This window comes from Tenrec ecaudatus, chromosome 9 (genome assembly GCF_050624435.1).
Source record: "Tenrec ecaudatus isolate mTenEca1 chromosome 9, mTenEca1.hap1, whole genome shotgun sequence".
Lineage (NCBI taxonomy): Eukaryota > Metazoa > Chordata > Mammalia > Afrosoricida > Tenrecidae > Tenrec > Tenrec ecaudatus.
In genome coordinates, this window is record NC_134538.1 from 93,819,057 (window position 1) to 93,846,385 (window position 27,329).

The following is a 27,329-nucleotide window of genomic DNA, read 5'->3' on the forward strand; positions in this document are numbered from 1 at the left end:
TAGATTGAAGGAACTTGCTTTAGATATGAGCAGTTATACATCCAAGGCATATTTAACAAACTCAGAAGTTATGTATTATACTTGACCTTTATAAAATACGTAATCTCACACTCTCTTTTTACCTACAATTAATTTCAAAGGACCATGAGCTTCTTTATTTCATGATTTTTTAACTTGAGCCATTCGTCAACTCTTCTTTAACACTATTTTCAAATTTTAAAAATATATGTTTGTGACCAAATGGGATATCTTAATTATAGGGGAGGCTTTAAAAAGTTCATGGGAAGTGGAATTAAAAGATAATAGAATGCTCCCCCAAACTTTTTGAAGGCCCTTCCTGTTCTGAGCCGAATGGAAACCCAGCTGTTCAATAGACAACACTTCCTCGGTGGAAAGGGGATAACTAATCAGTGCTGAAATGATTTCATTCATCACTCAATGTTTCTGTAGGGTTTACTTGGTTAACTTATTTTTTATCTACCTTCAGAACATCTCTGCAAAGCACTGCTAAGAAAAAGTTAATATAAAAATATTTTTCATTTACTTTTTTATTTTAAACTATAATTTCTGTAAGATAAAACAATTATAAACGTCTTTCTCTCTCTCTTTTCTTCTCTCTGCTTCTCTCTTTAGGATGCCTCCATTGCCCACAGATTCCATATCATGAGAGAAAAACACCCAGAGAAGTTCAACAGTAGGTAAGGCTCCAAATGATGGCGTTCTAATGAAGGTGTTATTGTAAACATGTCATGAAAATTATCACTGTGTGGCACAAAACATTTCACCAATTCATGTATAGTTGGCCTCAGTGTGGGAACAAAAATTAAGAAGAGGTGAAGTGAAGGTATGACTGGATATAACTTTTCCTCTCAGGTTTAAGTGGGATAGTAATAATAATGGAATGTGATAAGCTCTATTCTATCTTCATTTTGCTCATTATATAGATAATCAAATGTAAGGGCAAAAATAATCGCTTACCTAGAATTCACAAAAATCTTTATAGGGCTTAGTACATGTAGGAGGATCATCCTCAATTTCTAGGGAAAATATGGACCTCTGACTTGGTAATGCGAGGTACCTATGTGTTACATGGTACTCTGTAAGGCTCCAGATCAGACTACACAGGAGACTGGGTGGCAGTGAGTTATGCAGTGGCCTGATAATTTCAACGTCAGCAGTTTAAAATCAACCAGTCACTCTGAGGAAGATAGGACTTAATCCTCCCACAAAAATGTGCAATGTCAAAAACCCACAGGGGCAACTGGACCCTGTCCTATAGGAGCGCCATGGTTGAGAATTGACTGCATCAGAATGAGTTTTGAGTTATTTGTTTGTTTGTTTAGCAGGACTCTACAGAAAGAAATATAAAAGCAGACAACCACTATTTTAAAAAGACAGTCCCCTTAGAGAAAAGGTTTTCCAACAAAAACTAATCTTTTCATTACAGCAGACGGCATTTATTGCTCCACATATAAGCAAGCATAAACCCTTCCAGCTACTCAAGCAAACAAGAAAAAGACGGGAACCTTGGAAAACCTTTCCTCTGAGTCTTTCCTATTTCTAGAAGAATAGGTACTTCTCGCCTCTCCCCAGCCCTCTGGAACTGTGGGGCAGATCAGGTGAAGCACGTTTTGCTTCAACTATATTAATTTCAACTCTGTTCATTTTGTGACGACACAGAATCATAATTAGCATTCCTATATTCATATTAAAGTGAATATATGCATTCATGTTCAAAGTCAAAGACTCTGTGGTCACTGTATTTGGCTAAGTTGACATATTGCCACTCTTGCCTCATAATACTTACTAGATATCTGCTTCTACAAAGTTTTGCAAGTATCGGTTTTGTTACACATGAGAACATTGATATATTTTAGTAAAACAGTGAATGTTTATTACATTAGAAATATATCCAGTTATGCCTTGAGTTCTTACCATCCTATAAATCATACACACTGGTCTTATGGTTAGCTGCTTCTCCCACAGTTCAGAGACCTAAATGGAAATGGAAAAAAGTCATATATTAATATTTATATGAGTATGGATTATCTTTTGAAGGAGTCAAAATAGCCATGTAGTGCTTGTCAGACCTAAAGAAGGAAACTGCAGTGAGACTGAGCCTATATTATGCACTTATTTGTACTATTTACATTTTTGTCATGCTTTATTAAAAGGAAAATCACAAGTAATATAACTTAAAATTTACACATATAAATTTTATTTTTAGGTAGTCTTGATGTACTGTATATTTCAATTGCTAAAAACCACACTCATTACCTTCTATTTGGGGGGGTATATGGTTGTGCATTTCATTTTTCGTAATATATTCTACATGTAATATTGCAACACATAATTTACTGAAATTTTATTTTTTTATTATTTTAGAAGTTTTATAAGCACTTCTCAGTATTCACATTGGTGGCGTGTGCTGGATACTTTCTTATATGTTACCCCTGTCCAAAACAAACAGAAAATCAAAAATACTTCCATCGTCTCTACACCCTGACAAGGTTCATCTATTCTTTGTGACCCTTCTGTGAAGGGATTTCCGATTGTCTACAAATGGGATTTGCGTCTCCACTCTGCCCTCCCTCTCATTCACATTGATATGAGTTTTTTGTTCTGGGTCTTTGTTGCCTGATGCCAGACCTTATTGATAGCACATGAACACACAGGCTGGTGTACTTCTTCCATGTGGGCTTTCTGTCTGTCTGTCTATCTATCTTTCTTTCTTTCTTTCTTCCCCCCCCCCTCCTTTTTAGTTGTCTGCCATATTTATCCCTGGATTTGATCTGGCCCCTACCATAGTACCTGGACCTCAGCCCAGCAATGTATGCATACATACCTCAATGGACTCATGTTGTACTTGTCCTTGGCTTACTTCACTTAGCACAATTTCCCCCAATTCTTCCCATGTGGCAATGTGCTTCATGAATTTATCACTGCTATTTAGGGATGCATAGTACTCCACTGTATGTATGTACCACAATTTTTTAATCCATACGCCCATTGATGGAAATTTGAATTGTTTCCAACTCCTTGTGATTGTAAACTGCATTGTGATGAGCATTGGAGCACAGATGTCTGGCCATGGTTTATTTCTTGCCTTTCCTGGGTATAAGCCCAGTAGGGGGATTGCTAGGTATTATGGTAGTTCAATTTCCATCTGTTTTTAGATATTGCCAGATGGATTTCCACGATGGCTGTTCATACCGACAGGTCCACTAGCAGTGGGCAAGAGTTCCTATCTCACCACAGCCCCTCCAACACTTGTTACTTTATAATTTTTCAATTGATCTATCTTTGAGGTTGTTAGTAGTATCTCATAGTTATTTAAATTTCCATTTCTCATATGGCTAATGATCAGAGATATTTTCTCATATGTTTTTGTTTATTCAGATTTCTACCCTTATGAGAATCTGTTCAGGTCCTTTGCCCACCTCCTTAGTGGACTTTTCTTATTGCAAGCTTGTAGAGTATTGTAGATTTTAGTAATAAGGCGTTTGTCTAAAGTGTCATTGCTGAAGACGTTTTCGCAGTCTGTGGGCTCTCTCATTGCTCTCGGCGAATTCTTTAGATGCTCACAGATGTTTTCTCTTCAGTATCTCTCACTTGTCAATGTGTGCCTCCTCTGTGTGTGTGTCCTTCCCTATTTCTGACAGCCTGTGGATTCCCTGCTCCAGAGTTCTCAGGTTTGTCTCAATTCCCTCATTGGTGGCCCTAATCAGTTGGGGTTTCACCTCAAGGTCTGTAATCCACCTCGAGTTTATTCTTGTGCATGGAGGTAAGGGTCTTGCTTCATTTATCTGAAGGTAGATGTCCATTGTGTTTCTGTACTACTTGTTGAGAATGGCATCTGCTTCCCATTTGATATTTTTGGGGCCCTTAGCAAAAATCAGTTGTCTTTATGCTGATGATTTTAGTTCTGGGTTTTCAGTTCTTTTCCATTGGTTTGTGTATCTGTCATTATACTAATACCACACAGGTCTGACCACTGTGACTGTATAATACATGCTACAGTCAGGTAAAACAAGCTCCCCAACTTTGTCCTTCTGCTTGAGGAGTTCTCTACTAATTCTGGACTTCTTCCCTCTCCATATGAAGCTGGTGTTCAGCTTTTTCAATTCTTTGAAGAAAGATGATGGCATTTGTATTGGGAGAGCATTAAAATTATATATAATTCCTTGAGTAGAACTGACATCTTTATTATCTTTTGGCTTGGGTGTTTTCCTACCTCCCTTCTATCAGTGCATTATGCATTGTGTGTTTGGCTCATTCTTAGCTTCTTTCCACTATTGAGCCAATGATATATTTTGGGCTCTTTTCTCTTTGCTGCCCCCTGGGTGGAGTTGTTCTATGTGTCAGTCTCTTATTTGTGCTCAGTGAGTGCTGTTCTTCTGCCCATACTGGGTCGACAAAGATCTTTGGTAGGGCTGGAATCTTTTAACATATATGTTGAGTTTTTCCTTGACTGGGGAGCTCTTCTTTCTCCATCTAGCTGGGTAGGTAATTTAGCTGAATAGTATATTCTTGTGTTTGCATTATTTTCCTTTAATTTTTGGAATATGTTACTTCACTTTCTCCTTTTCTTCATAGTATCTGCTGATAGGTCTGAGCTTTTTATTATTTGGGTGCCTTTACAAGTGACTGCTTGTTTACCTCTAGATGTTCTCATGATTTTCTCCTTTACCTCAAAGATGGGTAATTTAACTGTTTTATGTCTTGGTGACTTCTTGGGATTCAATCTACCTGGTGTTCTTTTGGCCTCCTGAATGGTTTCCTGGTTTTCATTCATTAAGCAGGGGAAGATTTCCTCTAAGAATTCCTCGCTATTTTTACCAATGACTTCTTTGTTGTGTCTTATTCTGGTATTTCGATTATTCTAATGCTGTTCCTCTTCATAGCATCAGACATGGGTTTCAGGTTTTCTTTAGCTTCTCTGATTACCTTGTTTGACTGACTTTCCCATTTGTTGAAGTCTCTGGTTATCCTCAAGGTCACTCTTGTGATTCTCTGCCTCCTCTAGTCTGTGGATTTGCCACTGGGGTTGTTATCTCATCCCTAGCTCTTGTGTTTCCCTTTGGTGCATGGGCCTTATCTCCTCTATCCTTTCATCTTTTTTTCTGCATTGTTTCCCTCATATCCTGTTTGACTTTAAGCAGCATTCTGAAGATTTCTTTCTGTGGCAGGTCAACGTCTGCCTCTTCTATGGCTGCCATTAGTTTAGGTCATCCTCTGACATTGGCTTTTTTTTTCCCTCTCATGTCTTATTATTGAGGCAGCCTGATGTTTATGTGTCATGTTGGAAGAACTTGGTGCCATTTTACCAGGAGTCAGAAAGCCTTGGCCTCTCGCTTTGGGAAGTTGGTATGAATACTTCTGCAATCTGCCTGTAGTCAACTGCCCTGAGAAGTTTTATTTCACGTTTGTTCCACTGGGGTTTCCCTCTCACCCTAGCCCATCTGGAATCTGTTTTGGAGGCAGGTTGGAGGGCCCTCTCAGTCGTCAGACTCTGAGGTCAGCCTGCATTATGCTGCAACAACTCCCGGCCTCAGTAGGGACCATTTGCAGCTGTTCAGGCCGATGTTTGAAAGCGCTGGCCCTGGAGCAGGAGCACGCAGCCTTGGGGTCGAGATGGGGCAGGGGTGGAGCTCATCTGCTCCCAGCTGGAGTCACTGTAGACAGGCAGGAAATAGGGCACTGTCACATTTTTTTAGAGGGCTGGGGAATGCTGGGCAGAGCAAGGAAATGGTAACCAGAAGTGTACCCTATTGGAGGAGGGATCTGCCAATGGGCAGCAGCAGGAGAGCCCCCGTGCAGTTTGGGGTATCAAGCCACCACAGCTGCATGAGCCTCTGGTGGCTGGTGGCAGGCAGCTATGGGCACCGCAGTCTGCAGCACTGCAGGTGGCTCAGGCTGGACTAGTTCCTGCTGCAGACCCAGGTCTTCAGGTACAGGAGATGGGGTGGGAGTCAACTCCTGGTTCACCCTGGACTGTCCTGGGGATTTAGTGACAGCTTCAGAACCCTTACTTGGCCATCAGATCGCCACACTGACACATCTCCATGGAGTTCCCAGCACCAACTGCCTACCTGGTCACCATCTTGCTGCCTCTTGGTCCTATCAAGCCAGTGGAGACACCACTCTTACCTCACCCCCAAAAGCTCATCAAGTGAAATAAAAGATCACGATGATGCTCATCTGTATTTTGATACGAGAGGAATAGTGTATTTGAAGTTCACCCCACCTGGTCAGACTGTTAATCAAGCTTTATATTTAGAGGTTCTTAAAAATTGTGTAACAGTGTGTGACAAAAAATGACCTGATTTGGGGGGAAGACAGGGGACTGGGTTTGCCACCACGACAGTGCCCCTGCTTGTGAAGTCATTGCAGTGTGCCAGTTTTGGGCCACGGGCAGCATGCCTCTCTTGTCCCGCCTGGCTTACTCTCTTGACATCGCTCGTTGTGACTTATTTTTGTTTCTGCTAAGATGAGGGAGAAGAAAAGACAGCAGTTTGGGGATGTAGAAGAGGTGAATTAAAAAAATGAGGGAAGTTCTGTCAACCATTCAAACAGATGAGTTTGAAAAATGTTTCTAAGCCTGGAATCACACATTTGACAAATATATTAAGTGTAATGGAGAGTACTTTGAAGGTGATAAGGTTGTTTGGTAAAAAAAAAATTAAATGCATAGTTTTTTTAAAAAATGTTTTCCTTTTATTACTCCTTTATATATCAATGAGACTTGGGGAATGTTCTTCCCTAGGTCCAAAGCTCTATTTATTCATTGGCTTCGGTGGTGTAGTGGTTATGCATTTGGCTGTAATTCAAATGTTGAGCAGTTCAAAACCAGCAGCAGCTCCGCAGGAGGAAGACTGGGCCTTCTGCTCCTGCAGATGTGACAGTCTCGGGGACTTACAGCGCCTACTCTGAATCAGCATTGAATGGGAGGCAGTGAGTTATTTTTTTAATTAAATATAATACAGTTTACAAATTATCTGTTTCCAAAGCATAATGATGGAGCAGGTACAATGCAGATATTTCCATCAGAAAGTGGGAAAAGTTAAAAGGAAACAAGACACAATGGGCACCCGGCACGTGTAAACCCCAAATGTACAAATCACATGGAAAATAATCCTCTGTTCCCTGAGAGCCTCTGGACAATGGCCCTAGCCTCTAGCTTCTGGGTGTTGGCCAAGATCTCGGGAGTCCTGGTGGAGACCCCTCAATCTAGGGCTTCAATTCTAGATGGCAACCTGGCTCCCTCCGTTTTGGAAAGATCTATCCTCCTAGTTCATTTGATTGATGACTCCATCCCAGACTCCTAGCTTGTTCTCTTCTTTTGCTCCATTCTTCTCAGAATTGAGTCCCTTCCCCTGGATTATCTAAACATCAGTTCACACTCTGAAACCAATTTGTTAAGTCAGCCTCGTTGTTGATATCCAGTTAGATTGTGGCCCTACCCTTTGAAACTGTGAACTTCCTACTTCCTATGGTCAATCCAAACAGTCTTGCTCATCTCTGAGCAGCTATAGGCATGCGATTTTATTTTCTCAGATGATAACTGACATAGCTCCTTGGGAGTGTTTCGTGTTTGTGGAGTTCCAAGAAGCAAACAATGTTCTCTCCCTTCGGTATTTTCTCTGTCCCCTGAGGGTTTTCTGCTCTGTCAGTTAGCTAGATCAGTCAGGCACAGGATTAATTTCTTTGGTAAAATATTATATAACTTCATTCTTGGTGAACATGTCTTTAATTTGTAAAACATAATTTTTGTGAATACTTTAGTTGTGTTTCCATTTTTTACAACGCATTTTTAAAGTTCATCTCTTCCCACCCACATTTAACTATAAGTAGAAAGGAGAAACAAAGTGAACCCTTTAATATACTGCTTATAAATATCACTACCAGACATTCATGTTCATCACTTAGTGGTTCTACCTTCCAACAAGTCTTTGAACAAAATTCTTTGTCACTGCATAAAAGTATCACTATTCATCGAGGTACCCAACCACATGTTCACCATTCTCTTGTAAAGTCTCACAAGAAGCACACCAAACAATCTCATTTTTAGCAGCATTCTGCTTCTGGCACCATATAAATATTCTCTTAGATCATAACCACCTGTAATCTAGTTAATTCCAACTCATGGTGACCCTATAGGTCAGAATTGACCTGCTCCTTGGGTTTCTGAGACAATAAATATTTATGGGAACAGACACCCTCTTCTTTTTATCCAAGGAATAACTCATGTATTTGAACCATGGACCTTGCAGTTAGCAGCCTAGGTATAACTCTCTGAACTGTGAGGTCTTCTTTCTAGTACAGTCGGGACTATATAGCTCTATTCCCTTCCTCCTAAGCCGCCCTGAGAATTCCCTGCCATGTTCCTCACTACAATCCATGTCCCGAGCTCTTTCTTTGGGATAGAGGTTTCTATCCAAACCTCTATGCTTTCAGCATTATGCATTATTTGGTTAACCTTCTACTCATTGTCCAATTGCAAAATCACTTGCACCGTTCCGTTGTTCAAACAGCACCCTTCTCGTCTGTGCTAGCGATGTCATGGTACTGTGATAGACAGAATGCCACAGGGAGATGACTTTAAGGAATAGAAATGGATTTTCTCACAACTTTGGGGAATTAAAGCCCAAATTAGTGGCAACATTTGTAAGCGAAGTCTTTCTCCGTCATCTCTGGAAGAAGGTCCTTATCCCTTTGGCTGTGCCTCTTGGCTCCTGGAGAACTCTGTGTGTCTCAGCAACTATTTGACCCATCTTTGCTTGTCTGTGAAATTAGTCTCTTCTCTATCTCAAAGGACATTCACTGAGCCTCCACTAATCCTGCCTGGTTCACTCAACTAATACAGCCGTTGCTAAATGGGATTCTAACTACAGGCACATCGATTAGAAATTACAGCACATACTTTTGGGGGACACAATCCAATGCAGACATGCACATTGTGGTCTACATTTTAGACATTAGGTTTTTATTCAAGATTACAAGCAGCCATCCGTTTCCCTAAAGTATCAAGCATTGACTTCAGTAAATGATAAATTTCTATGAAATATCAAGGATAAAGAGTATATACACTGTGCACAAACAATTCAGACTTATAAGGGCACTGTTCCCCGTTTCAACCCTCAGGGAGTTTCAGCCATAGTCCACTTCTCATGTCTTCAGGAATTTGCAAATGGAGTTTAAGTACTGCTAATAATGGTGTTTCAGATCAGATCTCTTGTTACAATAAATCATATGCCATTAATATTATACTCTACCATGCTCACCTTGGAATTCATTTATATTTTAAAGAATATGATGTTTCTAACATTATCGTAAGGAAATTAATTACCAAAATATATAGTTCGTCTCTCTATGCCTCTTACGACAGAAATTGAAAGAACTGGGAAAGGTAATGATGTTTCCGGTGCTTAAGAGAGTGCTAGTTAAAGGCTTATATCATATTCGTTTCCAAATTTCTATGTAAATCTAACTAGCTGTTAAGAAGAATTATGCAATTCAACTTTACAAACGTTTAAATATTCTTTCATCAAGCTAAATTTAAGCAAAATTTTCTAGTCTTTTAGAATCAAGACAAAATAATCTTTCATTAAAGTATTTATGCAATTGTAATTTAAATCCATATACCACATAATTCTGGTTATTTAAAATATTGACATAATTTAACTATTGTCTACAATCATACTGATGTTCTTAAAAATCACTTATGAGGATAAGTCAAAAAGTATGCAACAAATCATAGAAGGCTTCATTAAGCAAAAATATTTAAATATGAAGATATTGTTTCTTATCATATGACCTTATCTACATGTATACTTCAGAAAGTGATGTTTCTATCTCTCTAATCCATCCCTGAAGAATTCTGCGTTCTTCAATTTATATCATATAAAAACAGCAGTTTGACATCCTCGAGGAACTCAAATTGTGTGTGTGTGTGTGTGTTTTAATATATACTTTATATTTAGGGAACAAAAAGAAGTTTTAAGGGATCATATCAAGGATTTGGGTAGATGATGTAAGCTTTTCTAAGGAAATCTTATTGGGAAATCCTTACTACCCTTGAAGAATGAGTGGGTTCATTGTAGTGATGGGTGGAGTGGGGCGTGGGGGAACAACTCCTTAACACCAATTCCAAGGCCATTTCCCTAAAAGTCCTTCTTCATAGACTTCTGTGATTGCCTGTGTGTATTGAGATAAAAACAATCAAGATTGCCCTTTGGGGATCACACACACAAAACATCTGTCAGAACTTTCTGTGTTGATCCATCTGCCTTGGATTTCAATGGTCCAGCAGATCGCTGTGTAACCAGTTTGATTGGACTTGTTTTCTGTATTACAGTGGTAAATCTACAACATGTCCCTAGTTACACTCAATTCCATAAAATCATCTTTGGCTTTAATTTTCCTTAAAAGACTGATGCAAAAATGAGCTCTTTGTGCAAGCTGATCTTTGTAAATCTTCTTGGACTCCCGTGGAGCCAAATGCTTACCGAGGCCAAGATGTCTGCTTCAAATTGGAAGTGCTACACCATGGGAGATACCAAGTTCAGTAGTTATCACATCAATGATAAATCTAAGATCTGTGTCCATCTGTTCCAGGACTTCAGTCATACAGGTCTCATATGTCCAGACTGGCTCTTCTTCCCTCTTATGGTAAAATTTGTAGGTCAGCCTGGCATTCCAAAAGACCCTTTATCCATCTAAAAAGGTTCTGTTCACATAGGACACATTTGCATAAACTTTGATATTTAGGAAAATGCCCACTTGAGCTTTTTAAATTTTTTAACCTTTCATTTGCTAAAATCTCAAATATTTTCCCTCAATGGCACAAAAATGTCCTCTTTTGGAAGAAATCCTGATAAGACTGAAACAAGTGTGTTACTCAGAAACATGTCTACCGTCATCCACTGATTGTAGAGCCGTCTTTAAACATGTTTGTGCTTCAAATGGTACCATGTCCGTATGAACTAGAATTCTAGAATCAATACCCTTTGACTCATCTTAGTATATTACCTTCTCTTTCCTGTATGATAGTAAATGATTGTTTGGTTATTTCTTTAGAAATTGTGCTTTAAAATGATTAGTAAACATGCATTCCTTTTTACTATTATGACATGTACACTTATGCAGCCTTTAAATGATAACAATGAAGACATACTAATTCTGAAAAATGCACAGTTTGAATTCTTTGGGCACAACTTTGCAGTGACAAGAGCAAGATTATTCAAAATGTAAATAGCTAAAGTAAAAAGTATTGCTGGTCTTAGAAAGATTTAGCATTTATGAGCTGTTTCATTTTAATTAACCAATTCAAATTCTTGATATTCAAACTCCACACTATTCTTCTGGAATAACCAAAAGTAAATTAGCTAACAAGAAAAGCAGGCCAGTGAAGCTCCAGTAGGATATTATTCCTTTAAGTCTACGCCATTTATCAAAAAGCATCTAATCTTTCCCTGTGCTAAGAAATTGACTGTTTGCTCAGCCTTCTCTTCAGAGATATTTGGTTCACTCTCTGGTTTTCTAAAGAGCCCTGGTGGGACAGTGAGCTGTGCGTTGGGTTGCTAACCTCAAGGTTCATCATTTAGAACCCACCATCTGCTCCCCAGGGAAATGATGAGGCTCTATGCTCCTGAAAAGATTCACTGCCTCAGAAACCCAAAAGGTCAGTCCGACGCTGTCCTGTGGAGTTGCTGTGATGGGAAGTGATTTAATGGCAGTGAGTTTCACTTTGCTGCAGTTCTGCTTTCCTTTGAAGAAGCAAACAACAGGGAGACTGAAGTCAGTTTTCAAGTGCAAATAAAATAATTCAACTCAGAGTCTACTTAGTGATAGCAGACATGTCAGAAAGCTTCACTTTCCAAATATGTAAAGAGAAGAAACAATAATGACAATGTAATATTCCTAACTGGTAATGTTGTTAGTCTATTAATAAAGACTACTTTCAAAGTCAAGCTCTTCAGTCTAAATAACCCAGGTAATTAATATATTATACACCAATTTAGGAAATCTGTGCATGTTTCCGAAATAGTATTCACTATTCTTAGGAAGTGATCCCTGGTTTTCTGTTGTTGCTGCTCTTCTGGTTGTTGTTGGCTTGGTTCCCCTTACCATAGAGGTGTGAGACCTTGAATCATTCTATATATTTTCTTTTTAAAACTTTTACAATGATTGAAATAGATAGATGCTGGATTTCTCTATGAAAATAGTTATTATTAATATATTATAAATTATTTTACTAATTACTAATGTCTTTTCATTTCCTCAGTCTTTATATATTTAACCTCCAAAGATACTGGCAATGCAAAATAAAAACAAAATAAACATATAATATCTTTGTGTCTCGCTATTAAATAATATAAAATATGCGTAGATTACTTTATTACTTATTATTCTCAACTTTAAAAGTGAACAATCATTACTCTGCACATTGACAAAGAATAAATGATCACTCTCTACAAACATAGTTAGTATTTGGAAAATCGTGTTTTATTCCTTAAAAATGTCAGTAACCCATGGGCATAAGTAGATAAAATTGCATAATCCGGAGAATAGCATGTCATATAGTATTTGTATGTCTTTGTTTTCTGTGTACTAGTACCAAGTTTGTCCTCATTAAAGAAAATAATCATTTCCAGTTAGAATGACTCAATTCAGACTTTAAATATATAGATAGATAATTTGAAATTGTTTTATGTAAACATTATTATTAAACAGAGTTTTCCAGATGATTGTTTCCTGTCTACAAATCATGTAATAGATAAATGGGTAATAGGATAGTATTTAGAATTATATGTGTGTATTTATTATAATTTTATACAATTTGAAAGTATATTTTTATGCAATTTACATAGTTATGCTATCCTTTCTATGTATCTTTTTTTAATATCAACTACTTTAGATAGTTTTAAATGTATACACGTTTATGTATATATTTTTACTTGTATGTTGAGACTTGTTTAAGTATTTTGGCTTATCCAAGCAGGCAGCTCTAGGACTGGGTAGACAAGTCAGAGCTGTGTGCATCCTTCTGCCACAGGCTTCCGTTTACATGCTCTGCAGAACTGGATTGTATCACCCTGTCAAACCAGAACCCTTAGCTCTGGGTCCAGGCTGTGCAAAGAGGCGGCGTCGAGGAACTGTGTGGGACAGAGTAAGTTGCAGGAGGACCACTGCAGGGACATTCCGTGACATTCCTTCTGTGCTTCTCAGGCCTGCTTTTGTCTTTCGAGTCCGGATTTACCTTCAGCTTCCATCCCTCCCTTTTTGGAGGGTGGGGATGGGGATGGGGTTCTATTTTGCCACTGCAATGAAGTGGCAAATGGATCCTGAAATTTGGGTAAAATGTTCTTTCCTGTTATTGAGTTGGCAGTTGTGATTTTAACTCTTCAGATGCATAATAAGAGACTTCTTTCATTTGCTATGTATCATACTAGCCACTGTATGATACATATCTAGAACCAGTAAAGAAAAACAGGAGCTTGGACTTGGGGGTATATAAAGATTATAGATGATGATGGGTTTATAGAGAAGTATAAACTATCGGGGAATTCAAACAGAAGGAAGAGGACATTACCTGGAACATCAAATTAAGGTGACCATTGAGTTGTAAGGCTTGAACAATATATTGCTATGATTAAGGTGTAGTAGAAACATTTTATTTCAGTTTCTATTTATAAGATCTTTATGTTTTATTAGTATCACTTTCATGCAAATAATCCAAATTTTCTCCTTGACTTGGTGATTCTACTATGAGGATTTATATTTTTGCTTTACATCAATTTTCCTGGAATCCACAAATCTCAGACACGAGGCACATACTCATTAATTTTTGACAACATCAGACAACTAAAAACCCCAAGATTTGTGAAGTAATAATAGTACACTCAGAGATGGCTACAAAATCTCAAAGTGACTAATTCAAGTTAACTAATTTATTATATTTAAAAGTATTAAATGACGAGAAAGCTAGTCAAGAGAATTAAATCTACTCATCATTATAGCTTTGTGCCATTATAGGGGTATTTATAAAATTTCAACTCTACATTAAATTGCCTACTATTTTTTCTTACATGCTGATAGCACTTAGTCAATAATACACAAATCGCCAACCTTATAAAACTATACCACAGATTAATGCAAATAGCAGTTAAAGCCATTGTTTTTAAGAACATAGTCCCCAATTTTCCAAATGTGTGTATCATAAAAGCACTGACCACCTGTTTCCTATGGCTCCAATCTATTCTCTTATGTAGCTTTATTTCTCTAACTATAATAAGAACCATTTGTGTTCTGGGAGGTGAAGGGATACTCTGTTAGACTGGAGAGGGCTTACCATGGAAAATGAAACTGACCATGCCAATGAAAGCACTTCTTTGTTGTCATTGATTATCTGTAGTTTGGCATTTGGAATTGATTTTATTTTTTTGTTTTATATGCAGTTATGGATAAGTTTACTGCCATAAAAGTTTTTAATTTGATATGAAATTTAAATGTAAACATATAAGTCTTTTTTTATTTTTGTTAATGTTCATTTGGAATGTAAGTATTTTTTATTTTTTATTATATTTTACTTATAAAGTACTTAAAAAGTGAAATATATAAGTATTTTTGGTTTTGCTATTGCTCATTTAGAATAGCATTTGTTGATTCTGGGTAAAAAATTATTCTGATGAATTCCGCAGTCCCCTGCTTTAATCCTCCCATATAATATATATTAAGTATAAAGTCGGTCTATTTTGAGCTCTTCCCAAAGGGATTAATGAACTCATTAACAGGTAATCTTACCTGGGAAGTAATGGAACTAATTGTGTGTTCTTCATTTCTCTCTCTACCCGGCTTTAGTGACAAAGACCTTTTATCCAAGAATACAGATAGCTTATAGATCTGCTTAGCATTATTAGTTTTTAAATGTTTTATTAGGGGCTCATACAACTCTTATCACAGTCCATACATATACATACATCAATTGTATAAAGCACATCTGTACATTCTTTGCCCTAATCATTTTCTTTTTTTTCTTTCTTCCCTTTTCTTTTTTTACATATTATTAGGGACTCATACAACTCATCACAATCCATACATATACATACATCAATTGTATAAAGCACATCCATACATTCCCCGCCCCAATCATTCTCAAAGCTTTTGCTCTCCACTTAAGCCCTTTGCATCAGGTCTTCTTTTTTTCCCCCCTCCCTCCCCACTCCCCCCTCCCTCATGTGCCCTTTGTAATTTATACATCGTTATTTTGTCATATCTTGCTCTATCCGGAGTCTCCCTTTCCCCCCTTCTCTGCCATCCCTCTCCCAGGGAAGAGGTCACATGTGGATCCCTGTAATCAGTTCCCCCTTTCCAACCCACTCACCCTACACTCTCCCAGCATCGCCCCTCACACCCTTAGTCCTGAAGGTATCATCCACCCTGGATTCCCTGTGCCTCCAGCCCTCATATGTACCAGTGTACAACCTCTGCCCTATCCAGCCCTGCAAGGTAGAATTTGGATGATGATAGTTGGGGGGAGGAAGCATCCAGGATCTGGGGGAAAGCTGTGCTCTTCATCGGTACTACCTTGTACCCTGACTGACCCATCTCCTCTCCTAAACCCCTCTATGAGGGGATCTCCAGTGGCCGACACTTGGGCCTTGAGTCTCCACTCTACACTTCCCCCTTCATTCAATGTGGGATATACACACACACACACACACACACACATATTCTTTTTTTTTTTTGCATGATGCCTTATACCTGGTCCCTTTGGCACCTCTGATCGCACTGGCTGGTGTGCTTCTTCCATGTGGGCTTTTTTGCTTCTGAGCTAGATGGCCGCTTGTTTATCTTCAAGCCTTTAAGACCCCAGACACTATCTCTTTTGATAGCCGGGCACCATCAGCTTTCTTCGCCACATTTGCTTATGCACTCATTTGTCTTCAGCGATCCTATCATGGAGGTGGCTTAGCATTATTTTTTGATTGAACAAAATTAACTCTAAAATTCTAACCTTGGAATGACAGATATAACCTTGACACATGGTGTCTCATTGAAGAGAAAATTTATATTTCCACATTTGCTGTATCTTAAAGGTGTCCAAAATATGCAAAGAATTTCTAAGATACTTGCTTACTGTTACTTCATAACAAACAGTTGGGTGTGTGTTAGTCTGGGTTGATTAGAGAACAAATCCAGAGGCACCAAATGTGTGTGAGAAAGGGTTTTATATACAAGAGCTATTGAATATTGAGAAAACATTATAGCCTAGTCCAGATCAAGTCCATAAGTCTGGTACTAGGCAATATGTCCGATATCAATCTATGACTCCCTCTTCAGACTCACGAAACACTTGCAATGATATGGAATTCAGGAAGATCACAGGCCATGGGTGGAAAGTCTTGTGAATCCAGTGGCGGTGTAAGTAAGAACTTTAGCGCTGGTGTGTGTCTCCACGTGGCTCCTTCAGCTCCAGGGCTCTAGTGCAGCTCCATGAGTCTTTTCCGCAGGAACAAGAAGCAGGGAGTATCTGTCTGTGTGTATCTGGCTTCCAGTCAGCTATTTATCTCCATCATGACTCCAAATGAGGTCATCAAGCTGTGACATGATTGGCAGGCTAGAGTCCCTCTGCAGGTTGACATGGGGTTGTGTAACGACCAAAGGCACCATATGACAAGACTTGCAGGGCTTCTTGTGTCTAATAACTGTTCCTATTTCCCTCCAAGCCATCACTGACAGACCTCCTAAGGCTTATCAGTATCCCCAAGTCCCTGTCCGTTTCTGCTTCCCACTTCGCCCTACAGCCAGATACACATAGTTCCACTGGTTTGCTTGCCGCAGCATCCTCCCCATTCCAATAACAAACGACTCCAAAATGTAGTTGTAAAACAGCCATTTACAATGTGCATACCTTCCTCGGGATCCAAAGGGGTCCCAAAGTCCCTGTTCCAGTATGTCTCTGGCTTCCAGTGATAAGACTCATTAGAGAAACAGGACATGGTACCCAGGAGCCAGTGTCAGCTGAAGATATGTTTTCACTCATGCCTGAATGTTAATGTGTGTTGTTGTCTGAGATTTATCTGAAGCACCAACCCACAGCTTCTTCATATCGATATGCTTCTTCGCAGCGTGGTATCCCAGGGTAGCTAGACTTCCGATGTGGTGTCTCAAGACCCCACAGCTGAGAGTCCTAAGAGAATGAGGAAGAGTTATATGTCTTTCATGATGTGTCCTGGGAAACCAGTGTCGTGCTTGCTGTAGTTCATCGTAGCCGTAAAGTACACACTCCCTTTGAAGGGAGGCCAAAAATGGAGGACCTCACCAAGGTTACTTAAAACAGACCCTTACAAGTATTGTAGTTGATCCATTGATAAACTTTTACTTATACAACGTGGGATAGAAAAGACATTAGAGACCACAAGATAGAATTTTATTAGACCAATGACATACTTTTGAATATACCTTTTTTCAACACTATAATTATCTATATACAGATAGACATCACCAAATTGAATATACAGGAATCAAATCTATATATGTGGAAAGAGAAATAGTAAGCCTTTAATACTGTAAGTTAGAAAAAGGTTTTGGAATCTACTCTGGACGTCCATCTATTACTCAGAAGCAAATTTAAGTTGAAGCTAAAGAAAATAAAAACATGTTCATGAAAACCAAAGTAAAGCTTTGAGTATGGCTTACATGAATTTAGAGACCATCTCAATACTAGATTTGACACACTGAGCACAGACCAAATTCTGAGATGACATCAATCAGGACATCATACTTGAAGAAAGCAAAATATTATGAAAAAAAAAGAAAATATGCAGGTGGATTTCAAAAGAGACACTCTGAAACTTGTTTATGAACATAGAGTAGCTAAAGCAAATGGAATAAGCGATGAAAGAAAGGGGTCCAAACAAGATTGCAAAAGGCAACTCGAGAAGACAAAAGTAAATTTTAGTAAAATACGCAAAGACTTGGAATTAAATACCAGAATGGGAAGAACACACATCATATTTCTCAAGCTGGATGAACAAAAGAAACAACCCCAGCCTGTGTTACAATATTGAAGGATCCTGTGGGCATGTTCCACCGCCCCCTGACAGGCCCTGGTGCTGGAGGCTGTCATTGCTGTCACCAATCTCAGCAGAGTCAATCATGATAAACTGGTTTCAGTGGAGTTTCCAGAATAAGAACAGGGTTAAACAAAAAGACATATACTGTCTGCTTCTGAGAGATTAGCCACTGAGGCTTATGAATAGATGTTTAACATCGTCTGATATGTTTCTTCACTAAGAGCCCCTCAAAATATAACTGGGAAAGAGCTGCCTCCAAGCAAAGTGAACCTTAATAACATGGATCATTTTGCTCTTGTGCCCGTCGTTACTGAAAAGGCACAGTGAAAATGAGAAGAAACCGTGGCAAACATCCATTACTAATCAGAATATGGAATATATGTAATAGAAAAATTGAAAGTCATCAAAAATTAAATAGACAATATCAGGATCAATATCTTGGGTTTTAGAGAGCCGAAAAGGATCGGTAGTAACCATGGTGAACTGGCCAATCATATGGCTTAGTACGCTGGGAACGACAAATCAGACGAATGGCATTACTTTCATCTCATGATCTTCATTCATTCACTCACCTTGAAATGAACGTTTCATATAAAGTAAAACCGCTGAATAGAACTTTTCCACAGGCACCTCAGAAAGACATACAAAACATTATAATGAAATGTACAAAGACCTAAGATTAGAAAAGCAAACAGAAAGAGTATGCTCAGCATATCTCAAGCAGAAAGAACTGAAGAAATACTCGAGCCTGGAGTTACAATACGGAAAGATTCTGTGGGCAGCATATGGAATGATGCGCTCACTGGTGTCTGGCAAGGTTTGAAAGACAGCTAGCTGGCCAACAGATACAGAGGCTCCAATAAATCGCTTTCACCGTCCCAAAGAAAGTGACCCAACAGATTTCAGGAATTCTGGATAACATTGAAAAATTGGAATTCTAGAACACTTCCCATGGGAATATAGAATGGTTTAAATTAAGAAATGTGTGTCAGATTGTGTCCAGTCACCATACTTCACTCTGTCAAATGATCTAAGACCCTTGACTATATGAAGAAGAAGCAGCATCAGGATCAGAGAAGGGTTCCTTAATAAAAATACTGGCAGTTTTTCCCCGAGAGATCCGTGTACAATGAAAACCTTTTGTGATGCAAGCAATCAGCCTCACTTTTCTCCTTTTTATATGTATCAACCTTCATGTGTCCCTCCATCTCTAAACAGGGCACATGCATTTGCTCCATTTCCTTGCTCACTGGTTGGCTTATTATTCATTTGATGGTGTATACTGGATCGTGTATTTTCTATGCACTCTGAACTTCTTTTCTTCTTCCTCTCCTTAATATTTTGTTCTGTTGTAATTGTTAAGGCATATGAAAATTACAAAAGTCATTTTGGATTTTGATGATACATTTTAGTAACAAAAATCATTCTGTCAACTATCCACTACAGACTTGTGATATGATACTCATGTACATTCTAATTCATTCATACTAGATCTATATGATTTTATACTTTAAAGCTAAATGTATTAGACTGTTTTGCATCCTCTTCCTGATCTAAATTTGTAGAAAGACTCATCTTCCTTCTCCTGGGCAGAGCCAGCCTCTCAGAACCCTCCTCCCCTGAGCAGTTCCACTTCAGTCCTCCAGTGTCACCATGAGTCAGCACCGACTCAAAGGCAGTGAATTGCTTTTGGTTTTTCTTTTGATGATCTCAGTGTGCTACACAAGACTTCTTTAACTATTGAATAGCAAGGATGTCAGTTTGGGAACTCAAGTGTGTCTGTCCCAAGCCATGATATTTTAAATCACATCATAGACATGTGAAAGTTGGGTAATGAATGAAGAGCCCACCGAAGACTTGGCAAAGAATAGTGTAGATTTCAAGAAGAAGCAAATCTTCTTTGTACTAAGTATGCCCAGAATGTTCCTTAGAAGGGAGACTGGTAGATTTTGTCTCACATGCTTTGGTCATATTATCAGGAGAGACCAGTCCCTGGAGAAGGATATTATGCTTGGTAAGGTATAGGGTTATGGAAAAAGAGGAGGAACCTCAATGACAGGGATTGATACAGTGACTGCTACAGCGCTACTTAATCATGACTATGAGGCTGGTACAGGACCAGGCAGTGTTCTATTCTGTTAAACAATTTGATGGCACCTAACAACAAATCAATTTAAAGTATTATGGAATGGAGAGAAATTAATACAAATTTAATCAAATAAAATTTTTACTATTACCTTCTTTAGATGTTTTAATTTTGCCACGTTTTATTTGAAATATTTTTTCCAAAAGAATCCTAGGTTACCATAGGAACTTAAAGAATAATCTTAGTTCTATCTTAATCTATTAAGAATTCTTGTATCCTACTGGACTAAATTGTAGATGTAATAAATATCTACTCTTGTGTTACTGTAATGTAATAAAATATCTTGTTAATATTTCTTGAAGGCCTGTCTCTGTTCCAGACACTCTACCAAAAACTCCTTCTGACTTATTTCACTTACAGGGTGGTTAGTAGCATTATTCACACTTAACTAATTAGAAATCGAGGTTAGAAGTATACATAATGATCTAGTTTGCATATTTTAGCACATTAACATTCTGTTTATGTAGTCCTATAACTCATGCCCAAAATGCTGGAAAATATCATTATGGTTAAAGGTAAAACATGAGTTAGCCATCCCTTTCACCTTACTCACATTTATGGCATAATAAATGACAGATACATGTACGCAAACAAATATGATGTGTAATAAGAACACCGATCAAAAAGGCTTCAAAATATTAATGGAAAAATTATATAGTCTTTTAAATAAAAAATTTCATGAACGTTTTGCAGCTCCCTTCAATGTTGAAGGTTCAAATGAGACAGTAAGCTTCAGATGGTAGTGAGGCGATGGTGACTGGCAAGGCTTTAACATGGAGCACCGTTTAGTGAGGTGAGCAGCTTTGCCCAAACTGGCACTGTGAGGAGGAGGCGCCGGGTGAATGGGGCCTCGAGTGTGGTGAAGAAGAAGACTAAGTCCATGGACCAGGAAAGGAAGGAAGTGAAAACAAGGCAAGGGCACTGTCTAAGGAAGGCAGTAAGATATAAGGGAAGAAAGAAAGGACAGAAGAAATTTGAAGGAAGGAAAATACACTAAAATGTGAGAAATGGAAGCTTGAAAGATATAAAATGGTACTCACTTCATCATAAGCTTGGCAATTCCTGTATGAAACATGTGGTGGGTGCCTTTGAGTTGGTTCACTCATTGCGATCCTGTGTCCAACAGATGGAAAGCTTGCCCGGTCCCGTGCCACCCTCCCAATCACTGCTATGCCTGAGCCCATTGCTGGATGGACAGTGCCCATCACCTGAGCCCATTGCTGGATGGACAGTGTCCAACGCCTGAGCCCATTGCTGGATGGACAGTGTCCATCGCCTGAGCCCATTGCTGGATGGACAGTGTCCATCGCCTGAGCCCATTGCTGGATGGACAGTGTCCATCGCCTGAGCCCATTGCTGGATGGACAGTGTCCATCGATCTCCTTGGGGTCTCCCTCTTTTTGATGACTTTACCAAGCATTTTCCATGAAAACAGGATCAAAGATTGTGAAAAGTCTAGCCTTTCTTGATTATAAGGAGCATTCTGGTCTCACTTCCTCTAAGTCAGATTTGTGCGCATTTCTGGCAGGCCAGAGTACTCTCCATCTTCTTCTCTAACACTGGAATTCAACTAAATCAGGTCTTCTGTGATTCTTCATTCATTGGCCAGTTTGGAGGTACATAGGAAGCAAACCAGACTCACCATCATACAGTCCCTTCAACTCACAGCAACCTTTTAAGACAAGAAGCCACTAAAAATGCCAAGGCTTGGCAAGTGTACCTTAGGTCGCAATGAAATCTTTGATCCTTGACACCATAACCAGATGGCGTGCATCTGATTTTCTGTTAAATACAGGTTGACTGATACTTTCATGAGTGCTGATTATGGGTGAAGTACAAGAAAATCTTTGATAACGTCAATCTTTCCTGCATTTAACATGGCCTATCGGTCCACTTCTGAGAATTATGTCTTCTTTCCAGTGAGCTGCAGTCCATGATGAAGGCTGCCTTCTCTGATTTTCACTGGAAAATGTCATGCTGTCTTCCTGGTTGATATATAGAGAATATTCTATCATAGACAGAATTGCTTCCATATAGATCTTGAAATGTTCATTTTGACAAGGGCTGCAATGATCTATCTCTTGAACTTAACATTCATAGCATAGACATTGTATATATGATTATCTGATTCCGAATGGCCAATATCAGCCCATTTCATGAATGCCTAACATATCAGTCTTGGTGAGTTCCATTTCATTTGGAGGCCTTTCTATTTTCCCAGATTCATACTTTGTAGATTCCATTTTATTATTATTGACGGTATTTACAGTGGTTCTTCTTTTCTCATTTTCAATCTTGCCCCATCAGCAAATGAAAGGCCTTAATGCTTTACTCCATCTATGACAGGGTAGCCCCCTTCAAAATGGAATTGTTTTTCAAAGCTATGTAATTACATTTTTTTATCATAAAGCAACCTTATCATGTTCAAACTACTCTCCATTACACTTAATAGATATGTCAAATTTGCTATTGCATTTTTGGAAACATTTTTCAAACTCGTCTGTTTGGATGGCTGACAGCACCTCCCTCATTTTTTTCTTTAACTCTTCTACTTCCTCAAATCACTTTCCTTTCTTGTCCCTTTATATTCAGGAAAACAAAAAGAAGTCACAAGGACTGAGGTCATGTGAGTGAGGTGTGTGGGGCATGAGAGGCATGCTGTTTTTTTGCAAAACACGTGAGCTCTGAAATGGCTACATGAGCAGGAGCGTTTTCATGATGGCAAAACCAGTGCCCTACCTGCCACAAATCACACCTTTTGTGTTGCACACTGTCACACAATCTCTTCAGAACCTCTAAATAGAAAACTAGATTAACTGCCTGACCTGGTGAAACAAACTTCAAATACATCAAGAGGGACATTTTCGTCCGTTCAGGAAGCTGACAGACATTCAGAATAAGGTTTGCCATCAATCACCATGTCACCGTTTTTGAAAGGAGAACCCCACGTGTACTCTTGCGTTTTCCCCGTAGCGCTGTTCTTGTTTCTGAGTCTGTCCTGGGTCTGGAAGTTGCAGAGAAAAATGTTCCCCTGGGTGACCCGCTGGGATTTGCGATGCAGGTGGTTTAGCTTTTGTATTCACTGTAACACACCGGCCCCACAGTAGGAAAGCTGACGGAGCAGTGGTGAGTTTAATATGTGAGGTAATTTGACACACAAAGTTTAAGCAAGGGCCTAATAAGACTAAGACCTTGATTTGTAGAAAGGCATCATAGTAAGCATCCCTGAACCCCAGAGTGGATATAGGTCTACATGTGGAAATGAACAACCTGGTACATGAAAATACGTGGAGAAAGACATACTGACAGCAGGGTTAGTCAAGACTTAAATGTAAGAAGTAGAGGTGGTATGTCAGATTTTTATTTTTTAAATTTACTATTAATTGGGAGTTAATACATATATCATTCCACAGTTCAATCACATCAAGCAATATTGTACAATTGCTACCACAATCAGTTTCCAAACATTCTTTGCCTTCCTGGACTCCTTGATATCATCTCCCTTTTCACCCCCATCACCACCACTGTAACTCCTTGCCTTCTCAAACCCTATTCTACTTGCTCTCCCTATAGGTTCATCAGTCCTGGGTTCATATACCAAAACAACAGAAAAATATATAACACAGCTTCAAGAAGGTGACTCCCAATGGCATAACACCATTGAAATACATCTTAAGAACAAGCAGCAGCCAAACAAGAATACAGAAAAGGTGAAAAACAGATCAGGTCCAGCTTTCAATAGGGGGAGAGCCACTGACAGACTTTAACCATTCAAGCCAGGTTTGTCCTTTGGATCTTTTATGGTCATCTCTCCAATGCACTGTGTCCAGTCACCACTTTCCTCCCAGCCCTCAATTATGGAGAGAGGGAGATCACCAGAGACTTACTTTCTATGTTGATCCCACAAGTGGATATTGAGCGCCCACTGTCATCCTTAACCTTCTGCAAACCAGATTCTCACAACTTAGGCTCTGATACTAAACCCTCTTTCGATTTACTTCAGATTACTGTATATCATTTACAGACCTATGGTGACTAATGATGGGGAACTCCTTCCATACGGGCTTGGTTGGCATCTCACTTAGATGGCTGCTTGTTTAGAGGCAAGACTTTAGGACTTCTGCTGCTATTTTGTCTGATAGCTGGGCAACATCTGATGTCTCAGAGGAAAATTATTACTTCTGTACTGTGAGAAATTATATAGGGCATATCTGGGCCAGTTCTATAGTCAATAATTAGGTGGTATGTGTGTTAGGATGAAGTGGAAAGAAACACTACTTATATAGGTAACAATTCCTTCCCTGGAATTTCAAGCAAAATCGTCATTAAAATCCCGAGTAGACACAGCTCACAGATATTATATTAGATTCCCATAGAAAGCACCCATTATTCCTTTTTATCTTGAACCATGACCGTTGAAAATAAACCATAGTATTTTGAGCATACTGACTTAAAATCAATTATATTTTCATGCATTATGTGAAAAACTTATATGAGGAAGTTTTATCAGAGACATTTACTTAAGACTCGCTTTAAATTTCAGCATAAGCTATTAAAAAGTTTAATTTTACTGTGATCCTCACAGAAATATTCATGTTGTTAGAATAACGGTAATTCATTATAAAAAACAAATAATTGCATAAGGTTTCCAAATAATTATATTTTCTAGAAAGAAAGCAAAGAAGAAGTTTTAGGACTTTTTCTTTATTTTTTAAAATGTTAAGCAAGGCTTTGTAATTATAGAAGCCTAAGAATTCAACCAGCAGAGGGCGCTGGCCCACATGCACTCAGCCCTCACAGCCATTCCTGTGTTCAAGAGAAAAGTAGATGCGTCCTTTTTAAAACATCCACACAGGCAAAGTAATTATTTTGGGGAGCATTGTGTTAATGCAGGACTAAGATAATTTCACCCGTGGTCCTTCTATAGCTTAAGTTGTATGTGAATACCAGCCAACATCTAGAGGCTCTCTTAGAAAATGCCAACATGGGAACATTCTGCAGTGGGAGGTCAAAGGTCATTTGTGAACTTTAGTCTGGCTGACTAATTAAGAAACGTTTTCTTTTTAATCACATTTGATGCAGAAGAGCAGTTTTAGCCTGATGTAGAAGGGACTTTTCTTCAAACTAAAAGTCAAAGTGTTGATACTCCTCTTTAATGATATCATTACTAATTAAATAAATGCCAAAATGTCTAAAAGAATTTCTAATTGGAACTGAGGGCATCCTCAGGAAATTTGCCTTTAAAAAATTCGTAGGCAATACAATTTACAACAGTAGAATTAATTTTGTATAATACATGGGATATTTCATTTATATTATTTTCCTCACATATTTCTCACATCTGGTTTTCCGGGTTTTAGTTGTCTATGAGCCAATGCTCATTAATGTACAAATAATATTGACAACAATTATTTAATAAGTAGTATTTAAGAACATAGGCCTTTCTGTAGTCTGTCTTCAATGATGCACCATGATTACTGAATATACTGACTTTTCCAGCACATTTCTATGCAGTTTTTGTGGTAAAATGAGGTACCTCGGCTGATATTCAGGCTGGCTTATACTCGAGTATATACGGTAATTACTTGTAGCCCATACAGCGTGTTTTCTGACTTGCATGTTACCAGTACACTGAGGACTCCTGGAGGCAAAGTGGGGTCTGTAGCAATTCAAGTCCACCAGCCGCCCACTTTCAGTCTTGGAAATTCACAGTGCAGTTCTACTCTGTCCTATAGACTTCCTGTGAGTCAGAGTAGAACGAATCGCAGTGGGTTTTTGTGGTTGTTGTCTTGAGTAGAGTGTCAAAGAGATAGGACCCTGGGTGGCATCGTGGTTACAGTTGGGCTTCTAACTGCAAGGTCAGCCGTTCAAAACCATCAGCCCTCGCACGGGAGATAGATGGGGCTTTCCATTCCCTTCATGGTCTCAGACTTGAAATGGGCAGTTCTGTCCAGTCCTGTACGGTTGTTAAGAGTTGAAATTGATTTAATGGCAAGGAGTTTGAGTTTGTTAAACATATGCTGTAATTTTGTAGTATCCATAATCTGATTTTTGTTTTCAGCTGAAATGAGATATATTTTCTTCTTTTATTTTCAAAAGCAGTTGATTTTGTCATATCGACTTTCTGATCCACAGTGAAACTGTAGCAAACTGTTTAAAAACTGGTAGGAGGCTAATTTTGCTTTGTAAAATACTGTGATGGGGTCCCATTTCTTTTCTTCATCCCTTAAAGCATATAACAATTTTACCTGCAAAGATGATGCTTATTTAATAAAGGGACAAACTGTCCCACTAATAGGATACATTAATTTGCTCCAAAGCTGTTCTCTGTCCTCCATAAGATGATAATTGGGTTTTCAAATGAGAATAAAATAGTCATATCACTTATGTAATATATTAAGTATATTAAAATATATTTTATCTTTTTATGCAAATTGTAACAATTAAAAGCTGTAAAAATATTTTTCAGTGTGAAATTCCAAGTGAATTCAGGTAACATGTCAAGCTCATGTTGAGTCATCTATGCTAATCAGAAGGCTAGCAGTTGGGAAAACAATATAATTGTTGAACTTTTCAGGTAAAACCTTGGTGTTAAGCTTTGCTAGAACATCGACCTAATAAAAGAGCACTCATTCAGACCCTGATTTAAATTGTTTCTTAGCCCATACTGAATGTGTGATTTAATATTTGAAAAGGCACATAGAATCATTTGTGCATGTCTATTAACAGATTCAATATCGAATGTTGAGAGCTTGAACTATTTATTTTCAAATACTTGAAATGGTACAACCTCAACCTTAACCTAATATCGTTCAAAATTAACTGCACTCCACATCTGAATACCAAGAAGAATACCTACATAGTGCTTAAATTTCCTACAGTGAAAATATAATTTACAAAGACAAAACACGATGGGGCCTTTGAAAGGAAGACTCTTTCATGGCCTCGGGCTTGATAATGGTGCATTGTCTTAAGGATCTCCAGGCCAATCTCCTTTAGCTTTAAATATCCAAAGGTAATTTCCTCCTCTTAGTTTGCAGAGTATTGAAACTTTCCTAAACCTATTTCCTGAACCAAGTTGGAGAATGTTCAATGTACATTCA

General features: G+C 38.5%; 1 protein-coding gene across 6 annotated transcripts in view; it reads left to right on the top strand.

Annotated features, from left to right (window-relative positions):
• DGKB (diacylglycerol kinase beta) overlaps positions 1–27,329 on the top strand; it is a 712,573-nt gene that overhangs the window by 364,991 nt on the left and 320,253 nt on the right. For all 6 annotated transcript variants that reach the window (XM_075558344.1, XM_075558345.1, XM_075558348.1 and 3 more), the window contains one exon: positions 634–698. In XM_075558344.1, coding sequence (XP_075414459.1) covers positions 634–698 — 65 coding nt within the window. The remainder of the gene's footprint in view (positions 1–633; positions 699–27,329) is intronic.